The sequence below is a fragment of the Pseudorasbora parva genome, chromosome 9, assembly GCF_024679245.1.
Source record: "Pseudorasbora parva isolate DD20220531a chromosome 9, ASM2467924v1, whole genome shotgun sequence".
Lineage (NCBI taxonomy): Eukaryota > Metazoa > Chordata > Actinopteri > Cypriniformes > Gobionidae > Pseudorasbora > Pseudorasbora parva.
In genome coordinates this window covers 41,975,965-42,000,793 of record NC_090180.1, presented here as the reverse complement: position 1 = coordinate 42,000,793, position 24,829 = coordinate 41,975,965, and the positions used below count along the sequence as shown (strand labels likewise).

General features: G+C 37.2%; 1 protein-coding gene across 3 annotated transcripts in view; it reads left to right on the top strand.

The window, feature by feature from the left end:
• Positions 1-20,126, top strand: part of pax3a (paired box 3a) — a 35,940-nt gene extending 15,814 nt beyond the window's left edge. For all 3 annotated transcript variants that reach the window (XM_067452665.1, XM_067452666.1, XM_067452664.1), the window contains 5 exons: positions 3,387-3,586; positions 4,240-4,405; positions 5,351-5,571; positions 12,929-13,192; positions 18,605-20,126. In XM_067452665.1, the coding sequence (XP_067308766.1) occupies positions 3,387-3,586; positions 4,240-4,405; positions 5,351-5,571; positions 12,929-13,192; positions 18,605-18,622 (869 nt within the window). In that variant the 3' untranslated portion in view covers positions 18,623-20,126. The remainder of the gene's footprint in view (positions 1-3,386; positions 3,587-4,239; positions 4,406-5,350; positions 5,572-12,928; positions 13,193-18,604) is intronic.
• The last annotated feature ends 4,703 nt before the right edge of the window (positions 20,127-24,829 follow it).

Genomic DNA, 24,829 nt, shown 5'->3' with positions numbered 1-24,829 from the left:
AAATGGCATGTAAACGGCCCCTAAAATGATTTTTTGACTTGCTGCTCCCCTATGGGAAACTTTAGATTACTCTGGGAAAATCCTATATGCATTTTTTGTGTGTGTGTGTGTGTGTGTGTGTGTGTGTGTAAAATGTTGATATTTTAAGATTGCTAAAATCCAGTTTCTTTTCTGTTATGGGAGCCATTTGTGTTTGTATCGATCTGATTCTCAGAATGAATCTAGTTTATGATGTTAAATTAATCTCTAATCAGATCTATGGCAGTTTGCCTTGTCAGTGAAGCTAAAAATCCATGTAAAATTATGGAATGATAAATGATTTGGGAGAAGTGTCTGTTTAGCGTATGTCAATGCTGTAAATGGGCATGATGGACGAGACCGGGGCTGACTATCATCTTAAACTAGAATCACTATTCCCACACACCCCTCTCTAGTCACTAAACTAGTCCCCCAGGTGCCATTGAGCGATCGGCCCCCTCTTCTTCTTCTTCTGCCCCCCCCAACTCCATATCGCTCTTTCCCCGTCAGCCCCCACCTCCACCTCTGTAACCCCCTGGCCGTGGAGGAGGAAGGGTTCGGGGGCGGCCCCCCGCTGTTCCCCTGCGGAGCCCCCATTGCCCTGCGTCCAGCCCTCATTGTGCCCACCTCCCCCCCGCCCCCTGCCAGGCAGGTGACAGGGGCCTCAATGCTGCCCGGACCGAGCTCATGGAACCTACAGATGGAGCGTGGAAATCAGACTCCAAAGAGCTCAGTCACCATTCTCACTAAACAGGCCAACAAAAGACTGCCAAATAACTCCCCAAAAGAGATGGAGTGAGTGTGTGTGAGAGAGAGGGCGCGCAAGAGAGAAAGAGCCAAATGAAACAGTGTAATTTACAGATTACAGTCTGTAGCGTTTGGCTATTTTGCAGCAGTGATGATAGAAACTCAAGGGAATTATGTGAAGACAGACTTACTCAATATTTTATTTTCTATTTATTTTATTTTACTTATTTACTTTTAGTTTTTTTCATTGTTTTGCAGCATTTGATTTTTGCAGCAGTAAAATTAGAAACTCAAGGGAATTATGGATAGACTGACTTATTTACTTATTTCATTTTATTTATTTACTTTGTAATTTTTTTTAACTCAATGGAATTAAGGGAAGTCTGAGTTTATTTTATGATTTTTTGTTTTGTTTTTAGTACTTGACTTTTTTGTAGCAGTAATGAAAGAAACTCAATGGATGACACTTTTGATAAAACATTTTATGAAATTTTTTATTTTATTTACTTTTTATTTTTTAATTATTATTATTATTTTTTTTAATTTACATTTAAATTTTTGCATCAGCAATATTAGAAAATCAAGGGAATTTAGATAAATCTGATTTGACTTTATTTAATTTTCTTTTATTATTTTCTTTATTATTTAATTTTTAGCAGTTTTCTTTTTTGCAGCTGTAATGATAGGAAGTAAATTATGGGAAGACAAAGAAAAATAAACAGAAATCTTTGGTGTCTTGCTTTTATCCATAGGGCTATCATAAAATGATTCTCTCCTGCTCTCTTTTTCTCTAATGCCCCCTGCAAACTTGATTTAATGGTTTGATTTCTGGATGTTAGTTTTGGGAGAATAACATGTTTTTATGTGCTTTTCCACTTTGTGAGTCAGTTCTCTGAGGGCTTTCTGTATGAAGGATATGATGGATACCATGTCCTCAAAAATTGTCTCCATTCCATGTGCTGTCTACTCAAAATAATCCAGACTTTTGAGGTAAATGGCATGAACAAAAAGAGACTTTCCTTTAGTGTTAGAAAATGGAAAAGTGGTAAAGGACAGCCATCCCTGTCTCTCTTTCCATTCCAATTCCTGTGAGATGCCGGAGAGATGCAGGAGCATTTCCTGTGTGGCTCCAGGGTGGAGACCGAAGGCTTGGCTTTGCGTGACTCTTCACTTTTAATTAAACCTTGAATTCTCTTTTTCTTCTTCACTCTTTCTCTTGTTTGCTTTCTTTCTCTGCAGGAGAAATACACCTGCATGTCTTTGGGAAGTCCAGATGAGTTTTCACATAGAGTACTAAAGGAAAATTCATGCGATTGGCACTTTACGCATTCTACTTTTTGCATATTGCGTACTTTTTTGGTTATTCTACTTAGTTAACTTGAACTGAAACTTATTGTAAAGTAAGTTTAATGGTCGTTTTAATTGCAGGGTCTGCGGGTGCGGTTTCGCTTGGCGAAGCCTGGGCGTCTTTTTACGTTTTTTGTTTTCAAACATATGGGGGTGAAAATCGAAGAGAGAACAAACAAGAGAAAGGAGATGGCTAGTGTCAGACGAAGCAGATGTGGCGTTTGGCGAGTTCTGGACGGGGGCTTTCGAGGCGTATTACTGGACAATAGCTGGCTGTCACGCTAGTTTGAGGAGCCTAATCATTTGATAGGGCCCCCCTCCTCTGGGTACAGATTCCCTGAGCTTTAGTCCACTCACACTAGCATTCTCTTCTGCTGAATTAGCTACGAAAGAACCTCTCACCCGGTCCAACTTCACCCGAAATAATACCTGCATATGAGCGAGTGATGTGTGACGTGTGCATTGGCTGAAAGTAAATGTTAGAGATACTGGCCTTCAATTTTAAGCAGGTGGAAACAAAATAACATGACGATATTGCAGTCAGTTTATCTTGCTGAAAATGTTTTTAATGATTCATTTTGAGATATTCTTTTGCAGGTGATTTATAGAATTTCCATGCTGTGAATCTTAATGTATCTTTTACATTTTTACATTAAATGTGTCATTTTGCATATTCAGTGTGCAGAATGTTTCATTTACATTTTTTAGTTATTCTTTGTAAATAAAAACTACAGCCTAATTTCTAGAGTTTTGCTGTTCAAAAACTATTTCTAGTGGGCTTATTTTTTATTTAAATTATGTATACATTTACTTACTTTTACTTTATTTTACTTTATTTTATTTTATTTTATTTTATTTTATTTTATTTTATTTTATTAATTATATTTTATTTTATTTTATTTTATTTTATTTTATTTTATTTTATTTTATTTTATTTTATTTTATTTTATTTTATTTTATTTTATTTTATTTATTTATTTTTTATTTATTTATTTTTTTTCAAGCCTGTGAGTTTCTTTTGTCTGTGGATCATGAAACTCATTAAGGACTGGGGCTGTGAAAAGTGCCATAAATGTGTCGTAAAGAAACTTTTGCACTATTTCCCAACTCTTGTGAAGCCATGCAATAGCTTTGTGTAAGGAACAGATCCAAATTCAAGTCACAGACATTTCATTTTAAAGTTTGTGCACTGTTGAAATAAATGAAAATCTCTTGCAGACTGCTGGTTTTAGTCTTAATTCAATAATCATCTCATTTTAATGTTTTCTTTGTAGCAAGCCACTCGGATGAGGGCTCAGATGTAGACTCAGAACCGGGTTTGCCACTGAAGAGGAAACAGCGGCGCAGTCGGACCACGTTTACAGCCGAGCAGCTGGAGGAGCTGGAGAGAGCTTTCGAACGCACCCATTACCCTGACATATACACCAGAGAAGAGCTCGCTCAGAGAGCTAAACTCACAGAGGCACGAGTACAGGTACATTCATGCACTTCTAATATCCAACTCTTTCACTTCATGTAGAAGTTTTGTTAATGATGTGACCATATCAACTTTGGCTCCTTTTTTTGCCTGTGAAAACTCCACACACACTTTATCATAAGTTGCATTGTTGCTAAAAAAAACTTTAATGTGGTTTACACTGGGAGACTAAATTTACCAGCATTAAGCCCTGCACCCCTGCCCCGAAGTCACATGACACACTCGCATAAACACAGGCTTCTTTGTGCCACTTCTGACCTCTTGTTTTTACCCTAGTATTCTGTGGCAAAAAGCCCCAAAACAGAATCTTTTAATAAAATCTATTATTAAGTCCTTCTAACCCAATTAAACTAGAACCCGTGACATGATGTCATTGCTTTTTAATGAGCACAGATGTTTCGATCATAATCAGACCAAACAAGCTTCGAGCTACTGAACACACAAAGAGTGCCTGTGTAAACTCAGATACATCAAACACACAAACACATTCTTATAGGAATAACATGGTCAAATATCACATTCCTGAATAAACGGGGGTGTTTATTCAGGAAGTCCATGCTTAAATGTGTCATGGTTTAAATTTGGCACCAGTTTGTGTGTAAAAACTGTCTTTCGAGTGTATCATTGTTTAATGTAAGCATGTCCTGCAGGTTTGGTTCAGTAATCGAAGAGCTCGCTGGAGGAAGCAGGCAGGAGCCAATCAGCTGATGGCGTTTAATCACCTGATACCTGGTGGTTTCCCACCCTCTGCGATGTCTAGTCTTCAGCCCTATCAGCTGGCGGACAGCCCTTACCCTCCCTCATCTATCTCACAAGGTGAGAACTCTAAGGCATAGTAATACACTACCGGTCAAAAGTTTGGGGCCAGTTATTTAAAAAAACAAACAAAATAATAATAAATAAATATTCACACATTTGTTCAGAAAGGATTTACAAAAGGGACGGTTAAGACATTTATAGTGTTACAGACTTCAAATAAATGATGAAAAAAGAATCCTGAAAAAAAGCATCCTATTTAGCAGTTTTCAAAAATATAATTAAAATAAGAAGAAATGTTTCTTGAGCACCAAATCAGTTTAAGAAGGACACTGAAGACTGGAATAATGATGCTGAAAATAAAGTTTTGCCACCACAGGGATACATTACATTTTAAATATATTCAAAAAGAATAAAATAATTTTAAATGGTAACAATATTTAAAAAAATATTACTGTTTTACAGTTTTTTTTATCAAATAAATGCAGCCTTGGTGAACAGAAGAGACTTACAGGAATCTTACAGACCCCAATTTTTTGAATGGTAGTGTACTTTTTTCTTTCAAACAGTCATGCAAATTGTCAAATAGAAACAATTTTTGGTTCACATCGTTTTTGGAAGCTCAAATATATGAATTTGGATGAGATTTGTATATAAGCATAGCACTTCAATGTTTATCAAGGAAGCTGTGTCTGATTTTTCCCCTAGTTGCTGGAAGAGGAAAAAAAAATGTATTCGAACGTAAATAAAATTGCCAACTAGCACCTTCAAAAACTGAAATGACTTTGAAAATGTTTTTATGTACAACAATTATCTTCCAAAAAGGCCTAGTTTTTATGAATAGCAACTAATAAAACGGTATATAACTTAAACAAAAAGATTTAATTTCATTTATATCTCTTTCTCTTTCTCTTTCTCTTTCTCTTTCTCTTTCTCTTTCTCTTTCTCTTTCTCTTTCCCTTTCCCTTTCCCTTTCCCTTTCCCTTTCCCTTTTTCTCCCATCAGTGTCAGATCAGCCCAGCACTGTGCACAGGCCTCAGCCTCTTCCCCCCACCTCAGTGCATCAGACTGGGCTTGGCAGCGGACCGGGGGCCCAGGAGGGGAGTTCGGCCTACTGCCTCTCCTCTGGACGTCATGGCTTCTCTGGTTACTCGGATGGCTATGTGGCCGCGCCAGGCCATGCAAACCCAGTGAACCCCAGCATCAGCAACAGCCTCCCATCACAGGTCAGTATCGTTTCATGTTAAATCTAGAGTTTTGAACATTTAGTACATGGCTGTATATACTGACCAGTTTCCAGAGGTTTCTACCAAACAGTCTGTGTTATAGTTGGGACATTGTTATCCAATTCACATGCAAAGAGGTTAGAAAATCATACAGGATCATACAAGGAAATCTTAAAGGTAGAGTCACAAAATACGCCTGTTGTATTAAATGAGAATTCAATAGTCATTATCAGGGTTAGTGCAGATACTGTTTGGGGTCAGCTTTTTAGTCTCACCAAGGCTGCATTTATTGAATAAAAAATACAGTAAAAAGAGTAATAATGTGAAGTATTATTACAATTTAAAGTAACTGTTTTTTATTATAATATGCTTTAAAATGTGATCTAGTCCTGTGATGCAAAGCTGAATTTCCAGCTTCATTACTCAAGCCTTTAGTGTCACAGGATCCTTCAGATATCATTCTAATATGCTCCTTTGCTGTATAAGAAGCATTAATTATTATCAATGTTGAAAACAGCTGTGCTGCTTAATATTTCTTGGAAACCGTGATACATTTTTCCAGGATTCTCTGATGAATAGAAAGCAGAAAAATGGCTATACGGTCACTTTACTTTGATTGATTTAATGCATCCTTGCTGAATAAAAGTATCTTTTTGAAAAATCTTACTGACCCCAAACTTTTGAATAGTCTGTATTAGCTCAGATCGTCGTTTATTGCGGTGTTGTTTTCTGAAGGTCTCTTCTTACACCAACCAGCGGAGTGGCAATGTGAGTGAATGTGAAAATGAAGGTGTGAGGAGGGGTAGGACATGACCGAAAGGATGATGATGATGATGGAAACGAGAAGTGAAAGACAATTATTTGTGATTACACACTCATCAGCTGTTATCTGTAGGCTCGCCTGCTGCGCACGACGTGCTAACAACCAGAAAATGAGCTCCTAACTGCCTCAAAGCATCCGGTCGTTAGACAGGAGCGGCTTTCTGGGTACTGTCCTCAAACTCAAACCCCTCTGAGTGCTGCGTGATACAGATAAATGGAATGAAAGAGATGGACATAGAGAGAGAAAGAAATGGACGCAGAAGAAAAATTAAAGTGATTGAGATCGAGAGCAGCCCTGGGGCTTTGAAATAGAAGATGTTGTTGAGAATGAAGTTCTCAAAACACACACACACATACACACACACACACATAAAGGAGACAAAAGCCTGAAAATGCCAGGAAGATTTATGGAAAACAAGCAACACTGCAGTTTAAACACAGCCACTGATCAGATGTGATATGGTACAATAACGTTTTTGTTAAAGGGATAGTCCATCTAAAAATAAAAATTCTGTCATTTTATGCTCACCCTCATGTCGTTTCCGACTTGAATGACATTCTTTCTTCCAGAGAACATTTTAAGGAACAGCTAAAGCTTTTGTCATAAAACTGTTTTCATGGTTGTCTCCATACGTAAAAAATTAAAACACAAAAAATCACCATGAAATTATCATACAGTCCATACAACTTAAATTTGGATCTGTTCCTTGTACAAACGCATAAATGCACGGCTCCAGAAGATCACTTTATGCTACTTTTTTCCAATTTCCAAAAGCCTACCTTTGTGTTTCTTGGAAAAAATACCAGCATACTATTTTGGAACGACATGAGCATAAAAATAATGACATTTTGTAAGAATAGTTTGGTAACGCTTTGCAATAAGGTTTTTTTTTCTCATGAACTAAAAATGAAAAATACTTCTAGATCTTATAGTAATGTTACTTCATTTCAATATTTAATAGACCTGAGCTAACATGATATATAATAATGAACAGTTGTATTTTTATATAATGAATAAATACTGTAACAAATGTATTGCTCATTGTTGGTAAATATGAAAAAAAATGCTGTTGGTTTAATGTAAAAAAGTTACATGGTTGCCTAAAAGTTTTGAGTTAATACAACCAAGGACTTTTGTTTAATAATTATAAACTCAAAATATGTTATCTAAACCGCATTAATTATCTAAGTTGTGATAACAAATTATCATTTTCGTTTTTGTTTTAATTCCTTAAAGGGATAGTTGACCCAAAAATGTACTCACCCTCAATCCATTCTAGGTGTGTATGACATTTATCTTTCAGACATATACATTCAGAGTTATATGAAAAATGTCCTGGCTCTTCCAAACTTTATAATGCAGTGAATGGCTGTTTCTGTTTTGAAGTCTATAAAAGTCCATATCCATCATAAAAGTGCTCCACACAGCTCCAGGGGGTTAATAAAGGCCTTCTGAAGCAAGGGGTTATTGTAAGAAAAATATCCACATTTAAAACTTTACAAAAAAAAAAAGATGGCTTGAGGGTGAGTAAATCATGGACAATTTTCATTTTTTTGTGTGAACAGTCCCTTTAACATCAAGAAATAGGATTTTAAAGGATCTTTATTTTTCTACACTCTAAAAAATGCTGGGCTGTTTTAAGCCAGCGATTGGGTTGATTTAATCCTGCAGTTGGGTTAAATATTTGCTTAATACAGCCCAATCGCTGGGTTAAAACAACCCAACTGCTGGGTTAGTCCATATTTGACCCAACATTGAGTTGTTTTTTACTCAGAATTTTTTAGAGTGTAAATATGTTTCATTTCATGATTTTAAAAATCATAAATCTTATGATATAAAGACTCCTCTCAGTGGATTTGGACTATCTCCTCGTGTACAGTAATTGAACTGCACAAAGTTATTTAACATGACGTATTAATTGAAGTGTGTCTAATTGCAGTGCCCCCAGCAGCAGGGTTTGTAATCAGAACCAATTCCTAGTCATTAAGGCAGCATTCCTCCGTCAGGAATGACTTAGAGGTCAGGTAACTCTCACACTCACACTCGGTCTGTTATTGCCATTATAACGTGTGTGTGTGTGTGTGTGTGTGTGTGTGTGTGTGTGTGTGTAGCCTGGCAGAGGGTCGGCCAGGGCCGTTGTGTTGTTGTTGAAGGGCAGGGATTCTCGTCGTCATGACGATGTTGGAACTCTCAGCGTCTGGGATTGTAATTATGAGATCCTCCAGACTCTTAATTGATTGGAATGGGAGAATTTACCCTCCGTAATGCGCTGTGTAATTTATGCAAATGAGCCACTTTGTTGGCTAATTGTTTGAATTATGTATTTATCTGTGGTTTAATGTATGCTGCAATAAGCTTGGGATTCGGGCGTGTTGAGGAGGGTTGTCCCTGCAGATTGGTTTGTAATTTGTTATCAAATGAAACCGTGATTATTAAGAATTATATATTCATTTATCTATTAAATACAAAAATATGATACTACAGCGAAATATTGGGATGAGATACTTTGAGAAATACCATGGTACTGAAAGATGGTATTATTATGGTTTTTGGTGTTGTTGTATAATATTACATAAACTGATATACAACATATAAATATATGCACATGTCTGTCGCATGGTTGATCCAATTCAACCTTTTCAACCTTTTTTATTCCATAATTTCTCATCCATTTAGGCACTTTACTTAACGCCTTTATGTATAATGCATTATATAACGCATTATAATGCATTATATCTTTTCCTAACTAATTATATCCAAAGTTATAATGCATTATTATATTTGCAGATTCACCTGAAATGAGGTGTCTTGTGTTTGAATGCTTTATACTTTCTAAAAATGTGTTTGATGAATTTATGAACAATGAATGAGTATTATAATGTGGATGCAATTATAAAGGTGCATTAGAAGACATAATTGATGCATTCAAATAATTTAATAATGCATTATAAAGAAAGGCTTTGTTACCAAAAACATTTTTGTTGCCTGTTCTCTCACTAAAGGACTCGGTAAAGTCCTAAAAAGGCACTTTTTAATATGTTTTCTGTCCAGTGTTTTGGAGAGTTTAAATCCAAAGAATTGTCCAGGTTAAATATAAAGATTTGCATCAGTTTGTAAAAACATCAAATTCCATCAAAATGAGATTTGATATGGATTTAGAAATGTGTGTTTGCTGTTTGATTGTGAGCTGTGGCGATTGTGGGATGCTCTATCCCCCAGGTTCCTCCGGACAGCTGCGTACATGCATCACGCTGGCTGGGAAAATGTTTTATGAGGAAGCTTTTTGTCAACAACTCCTGTCTGCGGTCTCGACATGGAAGGAAGATTTTCGCTTTCACCTCACATGTAGCCGGGGCCCGGGCCCCCCATGGGGAGGTGAACGAGAGAGTTTAACCTCCATGTGCTTTTCATTTGTTAAGCATCACACATCACCGTGTGACTCACACATGCTCTGCTGTACATGATATACGCTGTCAGCTCGTGTGATCCTTGAGTTATCTGCAAGGTGGGGAAAGCACCTGAAAATCTGCGAGCGCTTAGAGCTTTCTGTCCGTTTCTCTCCTGAACAGCTGTAGAAGATGAACCCTAAGAGGAATTTCATGACCCTTCACACAGCTTGTAAAAGTGTTAACTGCACAAACACACATGGTCTGCTAGCTAAGGACCATAGACGCCTATTGTTTTGAACTGATATACTGGGTTCAAAACAAATTAAGACAGCATTACAACATAAAATTATTTTGATTGTCCATCATTATTTTAATCAAATAAATAAATAAAAACAGCGAACATTTCCTTCACTTACCAAGGAAGTGAATGGGGCCAATGTTTGAAGGATTTAAAAGCAAAAAAGTAAAGCTTAGAATTTTATAAAAGCACTCTTCTGATTAAATATTTTGTATTCTGTATTTTTGTATGTATATTTGTAGTCATTTCAGGCATTGCGTTGTCATTGAAAATTTGGAAAACTCCATATAAATTCACAGAAAAATTAAGCATTTTTGTAATGCTAAAATCATGTTAATATGCTATTTTAGTTTCACTGATATACTTTTATTGTTTTTATAAATATTTTAATTCTTAGAATTCTTTTAATTTTTAATTTTAGATAAAGTTTTTTTATATATATATATTTTGTCCTTTTATATATATATATATATATATATATATATATATATATATATATATATATATATATATATATATATATATATATATATATAGTTTTTACTATAATTTTTAGTATACTTTCAACTAACTGAAAAGGATAAATATTACCTTTTTTTTGTAAACTGTAATAACCTTGGTAAGTGCATCACTTTTGGTTTTAAATAAATAAAAACCTGATTTATGTTTTTGTTTTGTTTTTTCTCAATTGAGGACATTTCCAGATGTCACCAAAATAAGGTTTTTGTAAGATTTAGCTCACGTCTCAGGACAAATTTGTCCCTAAAGTATATCTAAGCAAACCCACCCACATATTTAATGTGCAATATTTTCTCTTCAACTCTTCCTCTTCCCACAGCATGTGGCACACACATTGACTGTGCGTCACATTAAATCACATTCAATTTTAACATTTAATTTCAATAGAAAAATGTTTTAAGTTTTCTTACTCTTCTTGTTTTTTCATCTGGTTATTAACTTTTTCAGGAACATGTTAACCGGCCAAAAAGAAATACAACCCCTCTTGTATGACTCCTCCTCCTCTTTGGTTGCACCGGGTAACTGTTTAAAAGGAACCATGTGTCCAGCAGGATAGGGAATAATTTGACTCTCATGGACTCTGGACGGTTGTTCAGTCGGTGCGCAGGAGTTTTTTTTTCTGGGCCGGGCTGGTTTTGATTAATGATTAGCAGAAGGAGGGAACTGATATGTACTTGGCCCATCAAGGAGCGTACGAGAGCTCACAGACACTGATGGCACACTCACGTCCCACTTCCATCTGTCTGTCACTGGTGTGAATTAGATACGGGCGGCCACAGACGCTGTGTGAGAGCTGGAGAGATCTTCTCTCGCTGTCACCGAATCATTTCAGATGCGAGTTACACTCTTGTGTTTGATAAAGAGGAGCGTTTTTTCATAACGGATTGAATTAAAAACTTTACCCTTGTCATTGTGTTTAGTTCGGTATGCTGAATTCATTCAACATCACAGAACTCAAATGAAAAGCAAATTTTCGTTGTTTTATTTGGTGAAGATGCAGAATTCTCATAGATCTGGGAACTTAAGTCATTCCAGGCGTATTAAAAATGGAACAAATTGTCATACATTTTCTGATGAGGTTTTGAAAACTGAAGGACTGTGCCGTGAGTGGTTGCCAGGTTGTTGCTAGGTGCCTCTATGTAAATCTATGGGATTTTTCACCCATTTTATCATATGCCACGTCTGCCATCTGATCACTTGGAAAATTAATAGCATACCTGCAGGATTTGAGTACAAATGTGGGACAAATTATGTGCTATTAAAGGGATAGTTCATCCAAAAACAAAAATTCCGTCATAGTTTACTCAAGCTCATGTTGTTCCAAACCTGTCATCCGTTTAATATTTTGGTAAACAAACAGTTGACGATAGCCATTGACTGCCATATTATCCATACTATGGAAGTCAATGGAGCCTATCAACTGTTTGGTTACCAACATTCTTCAATATATCTTCTTTTATGTTTAACAGAAGAAAAAAACACTCAACACAGGTTTGGAACGACATGAGGGTGAGTAGATGATGGAAACATTTTCGTTTTTGGGTGAACTATTCCTTTAAGTTTACTTAGTATGGTTAGAAAATACTAAAATACAGAACTTAAACCGAAAGTATGAGGAATAGTGATAGTGATGCTTCTACTATTAACAAAAAAGTACTAAACATTTATTTAAAAAAAGCTGGTTTGACTTCATAAAACAGATTTGTAAGCATAGATGGTTAAATGTGATTTTCTGAACTCACTTGCTAGTCTCGCGTAGTCAGATCTTCAAGACTGACGGCAGAAGGTCTCGACTCTAGAGCAGCGTTCATTGGCCCAGAGGCCATCTGACGGAGACGCAAAGCAACCAATCACAGGTTGTTTTGTCCCGCAGAGACATGAAAAAATAACGTTGATGTTCCTACAGTAATAGAACGGTGTGCAAAGCTCTTGGATGTATTTCCTGCCAACTTTACATACTTCACATACTTTTGAAAATCCAGCATTTAGTTGATCCTGATGCGCATTCATTGTCAGATGTAAACACGTCGGCGTTCTTCTTCCTTGAGGGGGTTTGGTGTCACTGCATCTTTGTTTCCAGGCAGACCCGACATATATGTCTCCCGGACATCCTGTAGAATTCAACCAATCATATGACGACTTTGAAAATCCTGAATAAGTGTGCCATATGCATCAGACCTTCAGCTAGTGGTCCGTGGCCGTGACGTCTGAGGCTGAGACTGTGTATCAGCTAACCAGCATAATCTGAACTGGTCCAGGCTAGTTCTTTCAGCAACTTGCTTGTTAAAAAATGAACTCAACATAATGTTCTCTTTTTCTCTCTCTCAGGTGATGGGGCTGTTGAATCCGGGTGGAGTTCCCCACCAGCCGCAGAGTGATTTTGCCCTCTCTCCGTTGACGGGCGGTTTGGAGCCCAGCGCTGGCATGGCTGCCAGCTGTCACTCCTCTCAGAGACTGGAGGCTCTGCCAGGCCTGGCCAGCATGCCAACTCTGCCCAGCTCCCAGTCCTACTGCCCCTCCAGCTACAGTTCACCCGGGTACAGCGTGGACCATGTGGCATCTTACCAGTACAGCCAGTATGGGCAGAGTAAGGTGAATACCAGCACTCTTTGTAGTGTAGCGAGACAGTATTTGTCGCATCACTTAATTGCATTTAATCGCATCCAAAAAAAAAAAAGTTTATGTGTATAATTATTATGTATATATAAATACATAAACATGTAATATATATGTGTAATATATAATACATATAACTTTAATATATGTGTGTGTATTCAAATATATATAATAATTATACACAATGCACACACATATGTAAAGAGCTTTTATTTTGGATGCGATTAATCGTTTTGACAAAACTCTTTTAAAAACATTAAATGTTCCATTTTGGATTCTCTTTGTAGTACATGAGAACATTTATTTAAAGGATTAGGAAACATCAAAAAATGTCTTCTAACATTGTGAAAAGTTTTAGCAAATACTCATAATATCATACACATGTACGGGATAGTTCACCCAAAAATAAGACCATGAATTACTCACCCTCAAGTCATCTTAGGTGTATCTTAGTGTTATATTAAAAAAAGTCCTGGCTCTTTAAAGCTTTATAATGGCAGTGAATGTTTATGTAGTTTTTGAAGTCAATAAAGGTGCATCCATCCATCATATAACTGCTACACACGGCTTCGGGGGGTTTCGCAAGCCAAGTGGTGAGTTTGTGTAAGAAAAATATCCATATTTAAAATTTTATAGACTAAAATAACTTGTTTCTGGTGGTATGCGAGTCTTTTCTTTCCTATTGTGAGTGACGTATATTAGAGTGAAACCACTTCTCGGACAAGAAAAAATGTAGGGCGGGATTTGATTTTTGTCCATCTGGGAATTGATTGGATTTTGGATGGTTTTGGTTTGCTATTGGTCGGTCTCATGTGAGTGACAGGTTGCCCCGCCCTCACTCCATTAAACACATCAGAGAAGAAAAGAGATATCGCTGCAAGGAAGAAAAAATATTTTGATTAAAGATTATAAGGTCACAAAAAAAATGTACACAGTTAAATAATTTATAATAAAAACTGCTATATTCCTAACATTGACACAATATTTACAGAATGTGAATCAAAGAAACAAAATACCATTTGCCAAACTGTTCTGAATGGCATTTAACATTTTGGAAAGTTTTTGTTTCTTGATTAGCTTGTTTTTTTTTTTTTTGACAGGAAGACATTTTGATTAAATTATAAGATCCCATTTTTGTATTATATGTATGGACTAATCATTCACAATCGGAAAACGGGGTGAATTTTCATTTCATGCCAACTTTAATTAATCTCTTTTCAGTTCATTCTACAGAATGTGTATTTTCAAACATTTTTCAACTTCTAGTCACATTGATCCTTTTTTAATTTAATTGAATTATATATTTTTGATTTGTACACTTTTTGACACTTTAATTAATGCAAGCCACATGATTTTGATGAATCGTATCGCCACGTCGACTTTTTGGAGTAAACGTGCTAAGCTACAGCTCTTCCAGAGAACATTGATTCTACAGAGAAACATGATCATCCGAACGTCAACTGAGATTATTTTCAGTGGAGTATTCGTCTTTTAATCTGAGACGTAATCATCAGTTTACATTAGTTAGCTGTAATCCGCCGGGCTGCCGCACAGGTTAGCGCTGTCATGGTTTATGATGCTTAACCCGCAACCTTTCACGACCCTGTGAGATGAGCTATATCTCATCAGCTCCAGGCATCCGTCAGCCAGCCATGTAATGAGCTCTGGGTAACAAAGATATCGTTCATGATCCACTCAAACGCAGTGAAATGAGAGGAGCAGCCATCTCAAAACTTGTTTGACAGAGTCGGAGGGGGGGGCCTTACACACCAGGACTGCATGTCGAGTGCCCAATCCAGGACTGCATCTTGATATCATTAATTTGCTGGGGTCCGCACCCCGTAAGCACAGAGCTGGGGGTCCGTGGAGGAGTTAGCGGGGGTCTCGTTGAGGAGTAGAATGGCCCGTGGCAGGCAGATATATTAGAACCATGTGTTTCAGACGGGTCAGATCTGTAGTTGCTGTTGATCATTGACTCTGATCCATACGGAGCTGAATATAGGACAGCTCTCTTTTCATCCCAACCCCCTCAATCTTTCTTTTTCGCTCTGTCTGTCTGTATTCTTAGCCAAATTGGCACGCACTGGCTCTCTCAATCATGAGTTTTGCTGGATCTTTTACTGTTGCGTATTTCAATTTATTTTTCTTTCTGTTGGCAAAAGCTATGTTGATAGAATCATATATTGATGTCAGTGGCTCTCAGTCATTTTCCTGGAGCCCACTAGGAGGCATCAGTAAACTTCCAAGACCTTAATGTAAAATAATATATGTATAGTGATTAATATGATATAATTTCAGACCTTTGCTGTGGGATTTTGTTATACAATTAATAATATTATATTAAATAAAAAAATAAAAAAGGCTAAAAGCTATACAAATATATAATATCGCAACTTTTAAACAAAACAGTGAATTTTGAATAAGAAAAAATTTGAATAAGTCCCCTAAACAATTAGCAAAGGATTATAAGAAATATTATGTGATATCTTTATTTGATTTTCAGATATACTTATGTAATTTTTTTACGTTAAAGTTTATATTTATGATAAATTTGTCCACAGCAACAAATTAATGTAAAATAGTGTAGAAGCATGTTGTATATATGATGTGGGAAATTGACATTAATTTATATGAAATTATGTGAATTTAAATGTATGCAAATATTTATGTTTTTACATATTTTACACAAGTTTTTTCCCCCATATTTAATTTGATTTAATCTGTATTATTATGCTATAATTGATATATTATAATTGTTTTTAACAATATTTTGAATTTTATTTTATATTTTCCATTTTCTTTTTAGTTAAGGTCTTAGTAATTTTGTCCTGTTTTTTGTGTGTCATTTTTAGTATTGTTATTTTTTTACATTTATTTTATGTCTTTAAAGTTTTTTATTAAGTTTTATTTAGTTTGTAGTTTGTTATTTTAGTATTTCAAATAAAAATAAATAAAAATGAGAAATAAAATAACTTAAATAGCTGAAATAAAATACGTTTTAGATATATGAACATACTCTGTGTATACTGTATACAGTGAGGAAAATAAGTATTTGAACACCCTGATATTTTGCAAGTCCTCCCACTTAGAAATCATGGAGGGGTCTGAAATTGTCATTGTAGGTGCATGTCCACTGTGAGAGACATAATCTAAAAATAAAATAAAATCCAGAAATCCCAATTTATGATTTTTTTAACTATTTATTTGTATGTATAATACAGTTGCAAATAAGTATTTGAACACCTGAGAAAATCAATGTTAATATTTGGTACAGTAGCCTTTGTTTGCAACTACAGAGGTCAAACGTTTCCTGTAGTTTTTCACCAGGTTTGCACACACTGCAGGAGGGATTTTGGCCCACTCCTCCACACAGATCTTCTCTAGATCAGTCAGGTTTCTGGCCTGTCGCTGAGAAACACAGAGTTTGAGCTCCCTCCAAAAGTTCTCTATTGGGTTTAGGTCTGGAGACTGGCTTGGCCACACCAGAACCTTGATATGATTCTTACAGAGCCACTCCTTGGTTATCCTGGCTGTGCTTCGGGTCATTGTCATGTTGCAAGACCCAGCCTCGACCCATCTTCAATGCTCTAACTGAGGGAAGGAGGTTGTTCCCCAAAATCTCGCAATACATGGCCCCGGTCATCCTCTCCTTAATACAGTGCAGTCGTCCTGTCCCATGTGCAGAAAATACCTCCAAAGCATGATGCTACCACTCCCATGCTTCACAGGAGGGATGGTGTTCTTGGGATGGTACTTATCATTCTTCTTCCTCCAAACACGTTTAGTGGAATTATGACCAAAAAGTTCTATTTTGGTCTCATCTGACCACATGACTTTCTCCCATGACTCCCCTCTGGATCATCCAAATGGTCATTGGCAAACTTAAGACGGGCCTGGACATGTGCTGGTTTAAGCAGGGGAACCTTCCTTGCCATGCATGATTTCAAACCATAAGGCCTTAGTGTATTACCAACAGTAACCTTGGAAATGGTGGTCCCAGCTCTTTTCAGGTCATTGGCCAGCTCCTCTCGTGTAGTTCTGGGGTGATTTCTCACCTTTCTTAGGATCATTGAGACCACACGAGGTGAGATCTTGCATGGAGCCCCAGTCAGAGGGAGATTGAGTCATGTTTAGCTTCTTCCATTTTTGAATGATTGCTCCAACAATTGACCTTTTTTTCACCAAGCTGCTTGGCAATTTCCCCGTAGCCCTTTCCAGCCTTGTGGAGGTATACAATTTTGTCTCTAGTGTCTTTGGACAGCTCTTTGGTCTTGGCCATGTTAGTAGTTGGATTCTTACTGATTGTATGGGGTGGACAGGTGTCTTTATGGAGCTAGGGACCTCAAACAGGTGCATCTAATTTAGGGTGTACTCACACTAGGCACGGTTGCCATGAACTGGGCCCGAGTACGATTGTCCCCCCTCCCCCCTCCCCTGCTGGCCTGCACTCACATAGGGTTTCAGCATTCGTGCCGGAGCACGCTTACGTCATTATGGTGCGACGGTTTCGGGTTTCAGCATTTTTGCCGGAGCACGCTTACGTCATTATGGTGCGACGGTTTCGGGATAAACAGAAAGAGCGGCGCTCTGAACACAATAGAGTCCATCCCTCTGTTTTCTTTGTGGATAATTTTGTGTCGTTTGGTCCACGGTGGTCCACAGCCCTCTCACAGCCTGTTGTTAAACAGATGTGTCACCTTAGTGGCGCGAAAATGTTCACGTAATCATGCTGCTCGTATTATGAGGTTTGCAAGGTACCAGCTGAAGTGCAGCAAGGACTTTGCAGCTTTGATTACGGACTCCAGCACGGTTAGCGCTCACACTGCATGTGAACCGCGCCCGAGTCCAAATGAACCGTGCTCTGGCCCACCTCTTCCAAGCGGGCCAGGGCCGGCTAATCGAGCCGCGCCCGGGCACGGTTCAGAGTACTCACACTAGTCAAACGAACCGCGCTTTGGTAGTCAAACGCGCTCGGGCACGGTTCAAACTGGCTAGTGTGAGTACACCCTTAGGATAATAAATGGAGTGGAGGTGGACATTTTAAAGGCAGACTAACAGGTCTTTGAGGGTCAGAATTCTAGCTGATAGACATGTGGTCAAATACTTATTTTCAGCTGTATCATACAAATAAGTAGTTAAAAAATCATAAATTGTGATTTCTGAATTTTTTTTGTTGATTATGTCTCTTACAGTGGACATGCATCTACGATGACAATTTCAGACCCCTCCATGATTTCTAAGTGGGAGAACTTAGCAGGGTGTTCAAATAATTATTTTCCTCACTGTACATACATACATACATACATACATACATACAATGTTTATTTAATGTTTTTCTTTATGTTTTTAGTTAACAATACTAAGCCTGAGCTTGTTTTTTGTCTTCAGGTGCCTTTCATTATCTGAAACCCAGCATTGACTGAATGATGACAGACAGGAAGGAGATGAAGAGATCTATGGATGGTCTGACCGTAAACTCTTGCACTTGAGCTCTCCTTCACCTCTTGAATGTTTGACCAAAATGACCATCCATCCTCAAACTCCTGCTCCTCACTGGGTCTCTGAGCGTCGTGAAGAAGCCAGGGGCGACGCCGTCCTCCTCAACGCACGCGATTGAGTTGTTTTTATGAGGGGGGTATTGTGGGTAGGGTAGGGTTGGGTTGGGTTTAAGACCAGGATCGAGGTGGGTGCTGGATGGCTTAGTTTGACAATTTAGACCTGGAGGAAACAGCCTCTCCGTATATCCACACAGGCTACTGCATCACATGTTCTGACGACACTTACTGCCTCCTTCCCCAAGAGCGACGAGTCATGGGACGCACGGAGGACAAAGGGAAAGGACAGATAATAACTAACTCAAAGACTGAGACTGTGCTGATAAACAGCATGGAATGGCAGGGAAGAGTGTGGCGCCATACTCTAATATCAGCTGTCCACTGACGGACGCACTTTAGTGACACGACTCTTTGGTTGAGACACATTATTTTGTTGATATATTTAGGGAATAAGGGCTCGGAAAAGTGTGCCAACCTTCCTTGTTTCTCCATAATCCATACACAAGAATATGTTCACATTCAGAACAAGTCTACGCTCTTCAACGAGAGAAAGAAGGACTGCACTCAAGTGTCTGAGAGATAGACGGACTAAACGGAGAAGTGCGACCACTTTATTACGAAACACAAAACACACGAGTGTAGGAGACCGAAGAGATGTTCAGAATGGAATACTATCGTATCGCTTATTGCATACTGTATACTACAGTACAGAAACAGAACATATGCAATGATAAATATTTGAAATTGTAGTATGCAACCTCTTGCATATTAAATGAATGAAGAAGCTAATTGGTCACAATGGAATAGGAAGGTCGAGTTGAATCCGTTGCATTGTGGGATTGCCTATTTCCCGGTGCAGTGGCAAATGTAGCAGATCATCTAGTTAGTTTTACATGCAGAAAATGTGCATATTGCACATAATGTGTTATGTAGTATTATGGTAGTACGCTATTCTGAACATTCAGGAGACACACACACACATGCCACAGAACGAACCCAGCGAAAGTGCAATACACACTCAATACCTCAGAAACACTCATCTGTTCTCACTCGCTTCAGATCATCTGTTCTTAAATTGTGCTCTGATTGTTTTTCATGCAGGAAAAGATTCCAGATGATGCAGCGTTTCATAACGTTTCATAATATTTCCACGCCGCAGAAGCGAGTTCTTTGTTCTGTAACCGTGTTCATCTGCCTTCACGTCTTAAAAATCGGAACAATTCTTTTTTTTACCTTGTTTGTTTTTTATACTTTTATGTGTTTTGGTTCTCGACTGCATATAATTGTTGATGGAGAATGTGTAAAATGCAGCACTATTTACTATTTATAAGAAAAAATAAATAAATTGCATTCAAGCTTATTGTTTTGGAGTTATTGATTTTTTTTTTTTTTTACCTTTAAAAAATGATTTTTATTGTTTGTCTTTATCTTTCTCATCTTTTTTGCTCTCTCTTTTTCCTCTTTCATTTTTATAGTCCTTCTAGATTTTTGGGAATAAACAGCAAATTGCATTCTTTTCTGGATCCCGTGTAACATTCTGAAATGATTCTGCACCTGTGTAAAACGATAAGCCATTTATGAAATACTGTTTTAGGAAAATTAGCATGACGCTTCGCAATAACTCATATTTATTCAGCCTTCAGCTTCATAGAGCAGTTTATTCATTCATAAATATATTGAGTTTCATAAACGCAGCAGGAGCTCTTCACGTCACGGCTCTTTCACTTTCACTTTCTTTTGCTCTTTCACTCTTTCTTTTGCTCTTTCACTCTTTCTTTTGCTTTTTAACTCTTTCGCTTTGACTTTCTTTTGCTCTTTCACTCTTTCTTTTGCTCTTTCACTCTTTCTTTTGCTCTTTCACTCTTTCTTTTGCTTTTTCACTCTTTCGCTTTCACTTTCTTTTGCTCTTTCACTCTTTCTTTTGCTTTTTCACTCTTTCGCTTTCACTTTCTTTTGCTCTTTTGATTTCAGTTTTTTCTTTTGCTCTTTCATTCTCTTTTGCCCTGTCACTCTTTCTTTTGTTCTTTTTCATTGTTTTTTCATTTGCTCTTACTCTTTCTTTTGCTCTTTCACTCTTTTGCATTCACTCTCTTTCTCTTTTGATTGTTCTTTCAAAATTGTTGCCCTTTCACTCCTGTTTTTCTCTTTCTTTTTGCTCTATTCAAAATGGTTAAACTTAAGTTTTACACAAAAATTATTAAGCATTTTGGAACATTTATGTAATCTACAGTTTATCTATCTATCTAACTGTCTGTCTGTCTGTCTGTCTGTCTGTCTGTCTGTCTGTCTGTCTGTCTGTCTGTCTGTCTGTCTGTCTGTCTGTCTATACACACACACACACACACACACACACACACACACACACACACACACACACACACACACACACACACACACACACACACATGTTGGTCTATGTGGTTTACAGGGACTCTCCATAGGTGTAATGGTTTTTATACTGTACAAACCGTATTTTCTATCCCCTTACACTGCCCCTGTCCCTAAACCTACCCATCACAGGAAACATTCTGCATTTTTACTTTCTCAAAAAAACATCATTTAGTATGTTTTAAGGCCATTTGATTTATGAGGACATTTGATATGTCCTCATAAACCACATTTATAGTGTAATACCAGTGTAATACCCATGTAATTATACAAATTTGTGTCCTCATAAGCCACATAAACAGGCTCACACACACAAACTGATATTCTGAAATACTATCAAAACAATTAGATTCAGCTGAACATCTAGGTGTTAGTCTTTCAATTACTTTACTATCCAAAAGAGGAAACTTATTAGGCTCAAAACTTGGGTCGCTTTCACAACATCAGTCAGTGTGGGATAAACTGAAGATTATTTTGACATCGCTTTGGCACAAATGCATTCAATGACGACATCTTTCATATTACATGAATACATTTCTCCCCTCAGACACAAACACACCCTAAACTCTGCATACACTCTAAAAAATGCTAGGTTGTTTTAACCCAACATTTGGGTTTGTCTGTACTTGACCCAAATTATGGTTAAAACAACCCCGCATTTTTTAGAGTGTACTTACAGACCAGTTCACACACGTTTGTGATACAAACTCTTTTAAAGTTCAAATTGAATAAGACAGACATTTGCTATATTTCTACATCAATACCATATTGAAGTATATTCTGAATATAAAAAATAAAATAGTATCAAAACAATTAGATGCAGCTGAACACCTACACAGAATGATAGTCTATTTATTTTATTACCGTGTATGCGAAAGAGAAAAACTTTGGAATAACTTTGCACTGTAATGTACAGATGGATAATAAAGACAGCAAAGAGTATCATTCTTGTTTTGTAAAGACATTTTAGTGTTTTATGAGTGACAACTTTTGCTGGTGTTCTGAAAGAATGACTTGATCTGAGACATGAAGTGTTTTTTACCAAAAAACAAACAAAAAATCGAGCCATTTTAACCCAATTTGAATGTGAAATGGAGAACTGTGTGAAGAGTTTTGAAAAAGTGACGTAAGTATAGAGAAATGTATCCTAGCAATTGTAACAACTGTAAAGTATTGTACAATTTAACAATGCCCACGTGTTTCCCAACATGTCTTTCCCGGTATGTCGGCCTTAAGTGTGAAACCAGACCAGAAATGTGTTCCCATCCACATAAATTGAAAAAACCTACACATGGTTTTCTTTCCTTAAAAGGTCACTGAAAAGCTGATCGTTTTTTTTAAATCACAAAATTATTTAATAAATGTATCTAATGAAATGTTGCCCTTTTATTTGTATTTTAATGCCATATTTTTTTGTCAAAGCAGTTAAAATCTTTCCAAGTTACCCCCCGGCGTCTGTTTAAGGATCCCCTGGGATTGGGAATCGCTGGTTTAAACCATCCTTTGGACATTAAAATTAATGTAGCACACCTTTATGTCTTTTTACATTTGCTTTTCACATCCACCAAATCTGTATGGCTATGGAAGTGTCCCTCTCTTTTGCTCGCTTTTTCAGCATGGAGCCTGGTGTCAGACACAATAACATATACTGGAGACAACTTAACCTTTGACCCCTCGCACTCTTTGAAATCAGTAGACAATCACAGCATAGCTGACAGGGCAAGAGTTTCTCCCCACTCCCCCACGTCATTCTGAGACAGACGGCTGAAAGAGGAGAGAAACACTGGAGAGAAAAAAAACAACAGGGAGAAAAACATGAAAGACACGAGACTGTTTCTCGCAGTAACAAATGACGTGGAATTTGGTTAGTTGAACCTTTCGGCTCATACACAAACATGCAGAATGTGAGAGCAAATCATTCAGGAGTTCTGAACAGAACTCATCGTCACTGAACTGAACCAAAATGGCTTGCATGTCTGTTCTGATTGGTCACGGACAGCTTGGAAAAAGATAATGCTAAATTCAAAGTGATAAAATGCAACTAACGGTATAATCTTGTATAGATACAGTGGCAAGAGTCAGTAACTAAAGGGAGAAGAAAACGCATCCAGTCAAAGTCTAATGTGTTATTATGGCCTCATGTCACTTGGAAGATACCAGTGTAGATGAGTGGTCACTCTTCTGAGCATCAGCATGTTCTCGTGCTCAAAAACCATGAACTACACAAAGTTAAAGAAAGAAACAACAGACTAGTGTTTTTGAAATGATTGTTCATGGTAATATTACCCTTTTAAAATCTTATATGTGAAAAAAAATTATATTAATCTTTTAAAAAAGGTCTCTGTGTGTGTGTGTGTGTGGCTCATAGTGAGATATGGAGCTCATAGTCGAGCAGAAATTATCACCTAGAGGCCAAAACTGAGCAAAAATATGCAATTTGGTTAAGTGAATGGCTCGTAATGTAAATCAATGAGATCTTTATTACTCTATTTCAGTCATAGTAAAATTATATTTAAATGCTTATTTTTATAAGCTGATGAAGTTCTGTGGTTACCATGATGGTTGAGAGATGTACAAGTAAATGTTCCTCAAATGCCTGATGTATCATATTTGATATTCACATTTTAAATGGTTAGCTCAGCCAAAAATGAAAATTCTGTCATTAATTACTCACCCCCTTATGTCATTCCAAACACGTAGGCCTTTTGTTCATCTTTGGAACACACATGAAGATATTTTTGATGAATCTGAGAGCTTTCTGTCCCTCTACTGACAGTCTGCGCAACTACCACTTCAAGCCACAGAAAGGTGAAGACTTCATTAAACCAGTCCATGTGACTCCAGGGTTTAACCTACATTTTATAAAGTGATGTTAGTTTGTTTACTTAAAAACATAAATAAAAAACATTTACAAAATGTTATGCTGCCATGTGCTATCCGAATGATCATAAATACAGGTTTCCTAGTTAAACACCCTATCAAATCATATTTCCCACTGGGAAGTTCTGGGATAATTTTCTCGCTCACAAACTTTAAACATGGCGTGTTTAAAGAATGATTGCTGTGACCGCTATTATTTATTAGTTTTCCCCCCACAACAGCGTCATTGCCTTGTCTGGTCATTACAGTAGTGTATATTTACATATATGAATAATCATTTGAAGAATATTGTATTATCAACAGCAAACAGATAGCCTGTATTTGACAAAGATTACAGAATGGGCAAGCTGACTATGTTAATATGGTTGTCAACACAAAAAAAAAACGGTGCTATATAGTACTAAATGTGGTTCTTTGGCTTGTAATCATAGGGGAACCACTTTACGTGCTGTATAGCACCAAATCTTGATGATTCAGTGGTTCTTCAGCAGTTCTTTACTAGTTCTTTTGGATGACTGAGGTGCTATATAGCCCCGTTATCATATCAGAACCTGTTAAGCCCCTGTATGGTTCTTCAGTGGTTTTTCAGCGGTTCTTTGGTGTGGTAAATTTGCTATATATAGCACGACTGCCTTACAAAGAACCTTTCAAGTCCCTTTAAAGGTTCTTTACACGCCAAAGAACTACTGTTGGTGCCGTTTAGCACCATTATTGAGGAAGAAATAAAATGTGATATGGCACTCTTATGGGTTCTACTAAAAGTGGTTCTTGGCTTGTAATAGGGAAACTA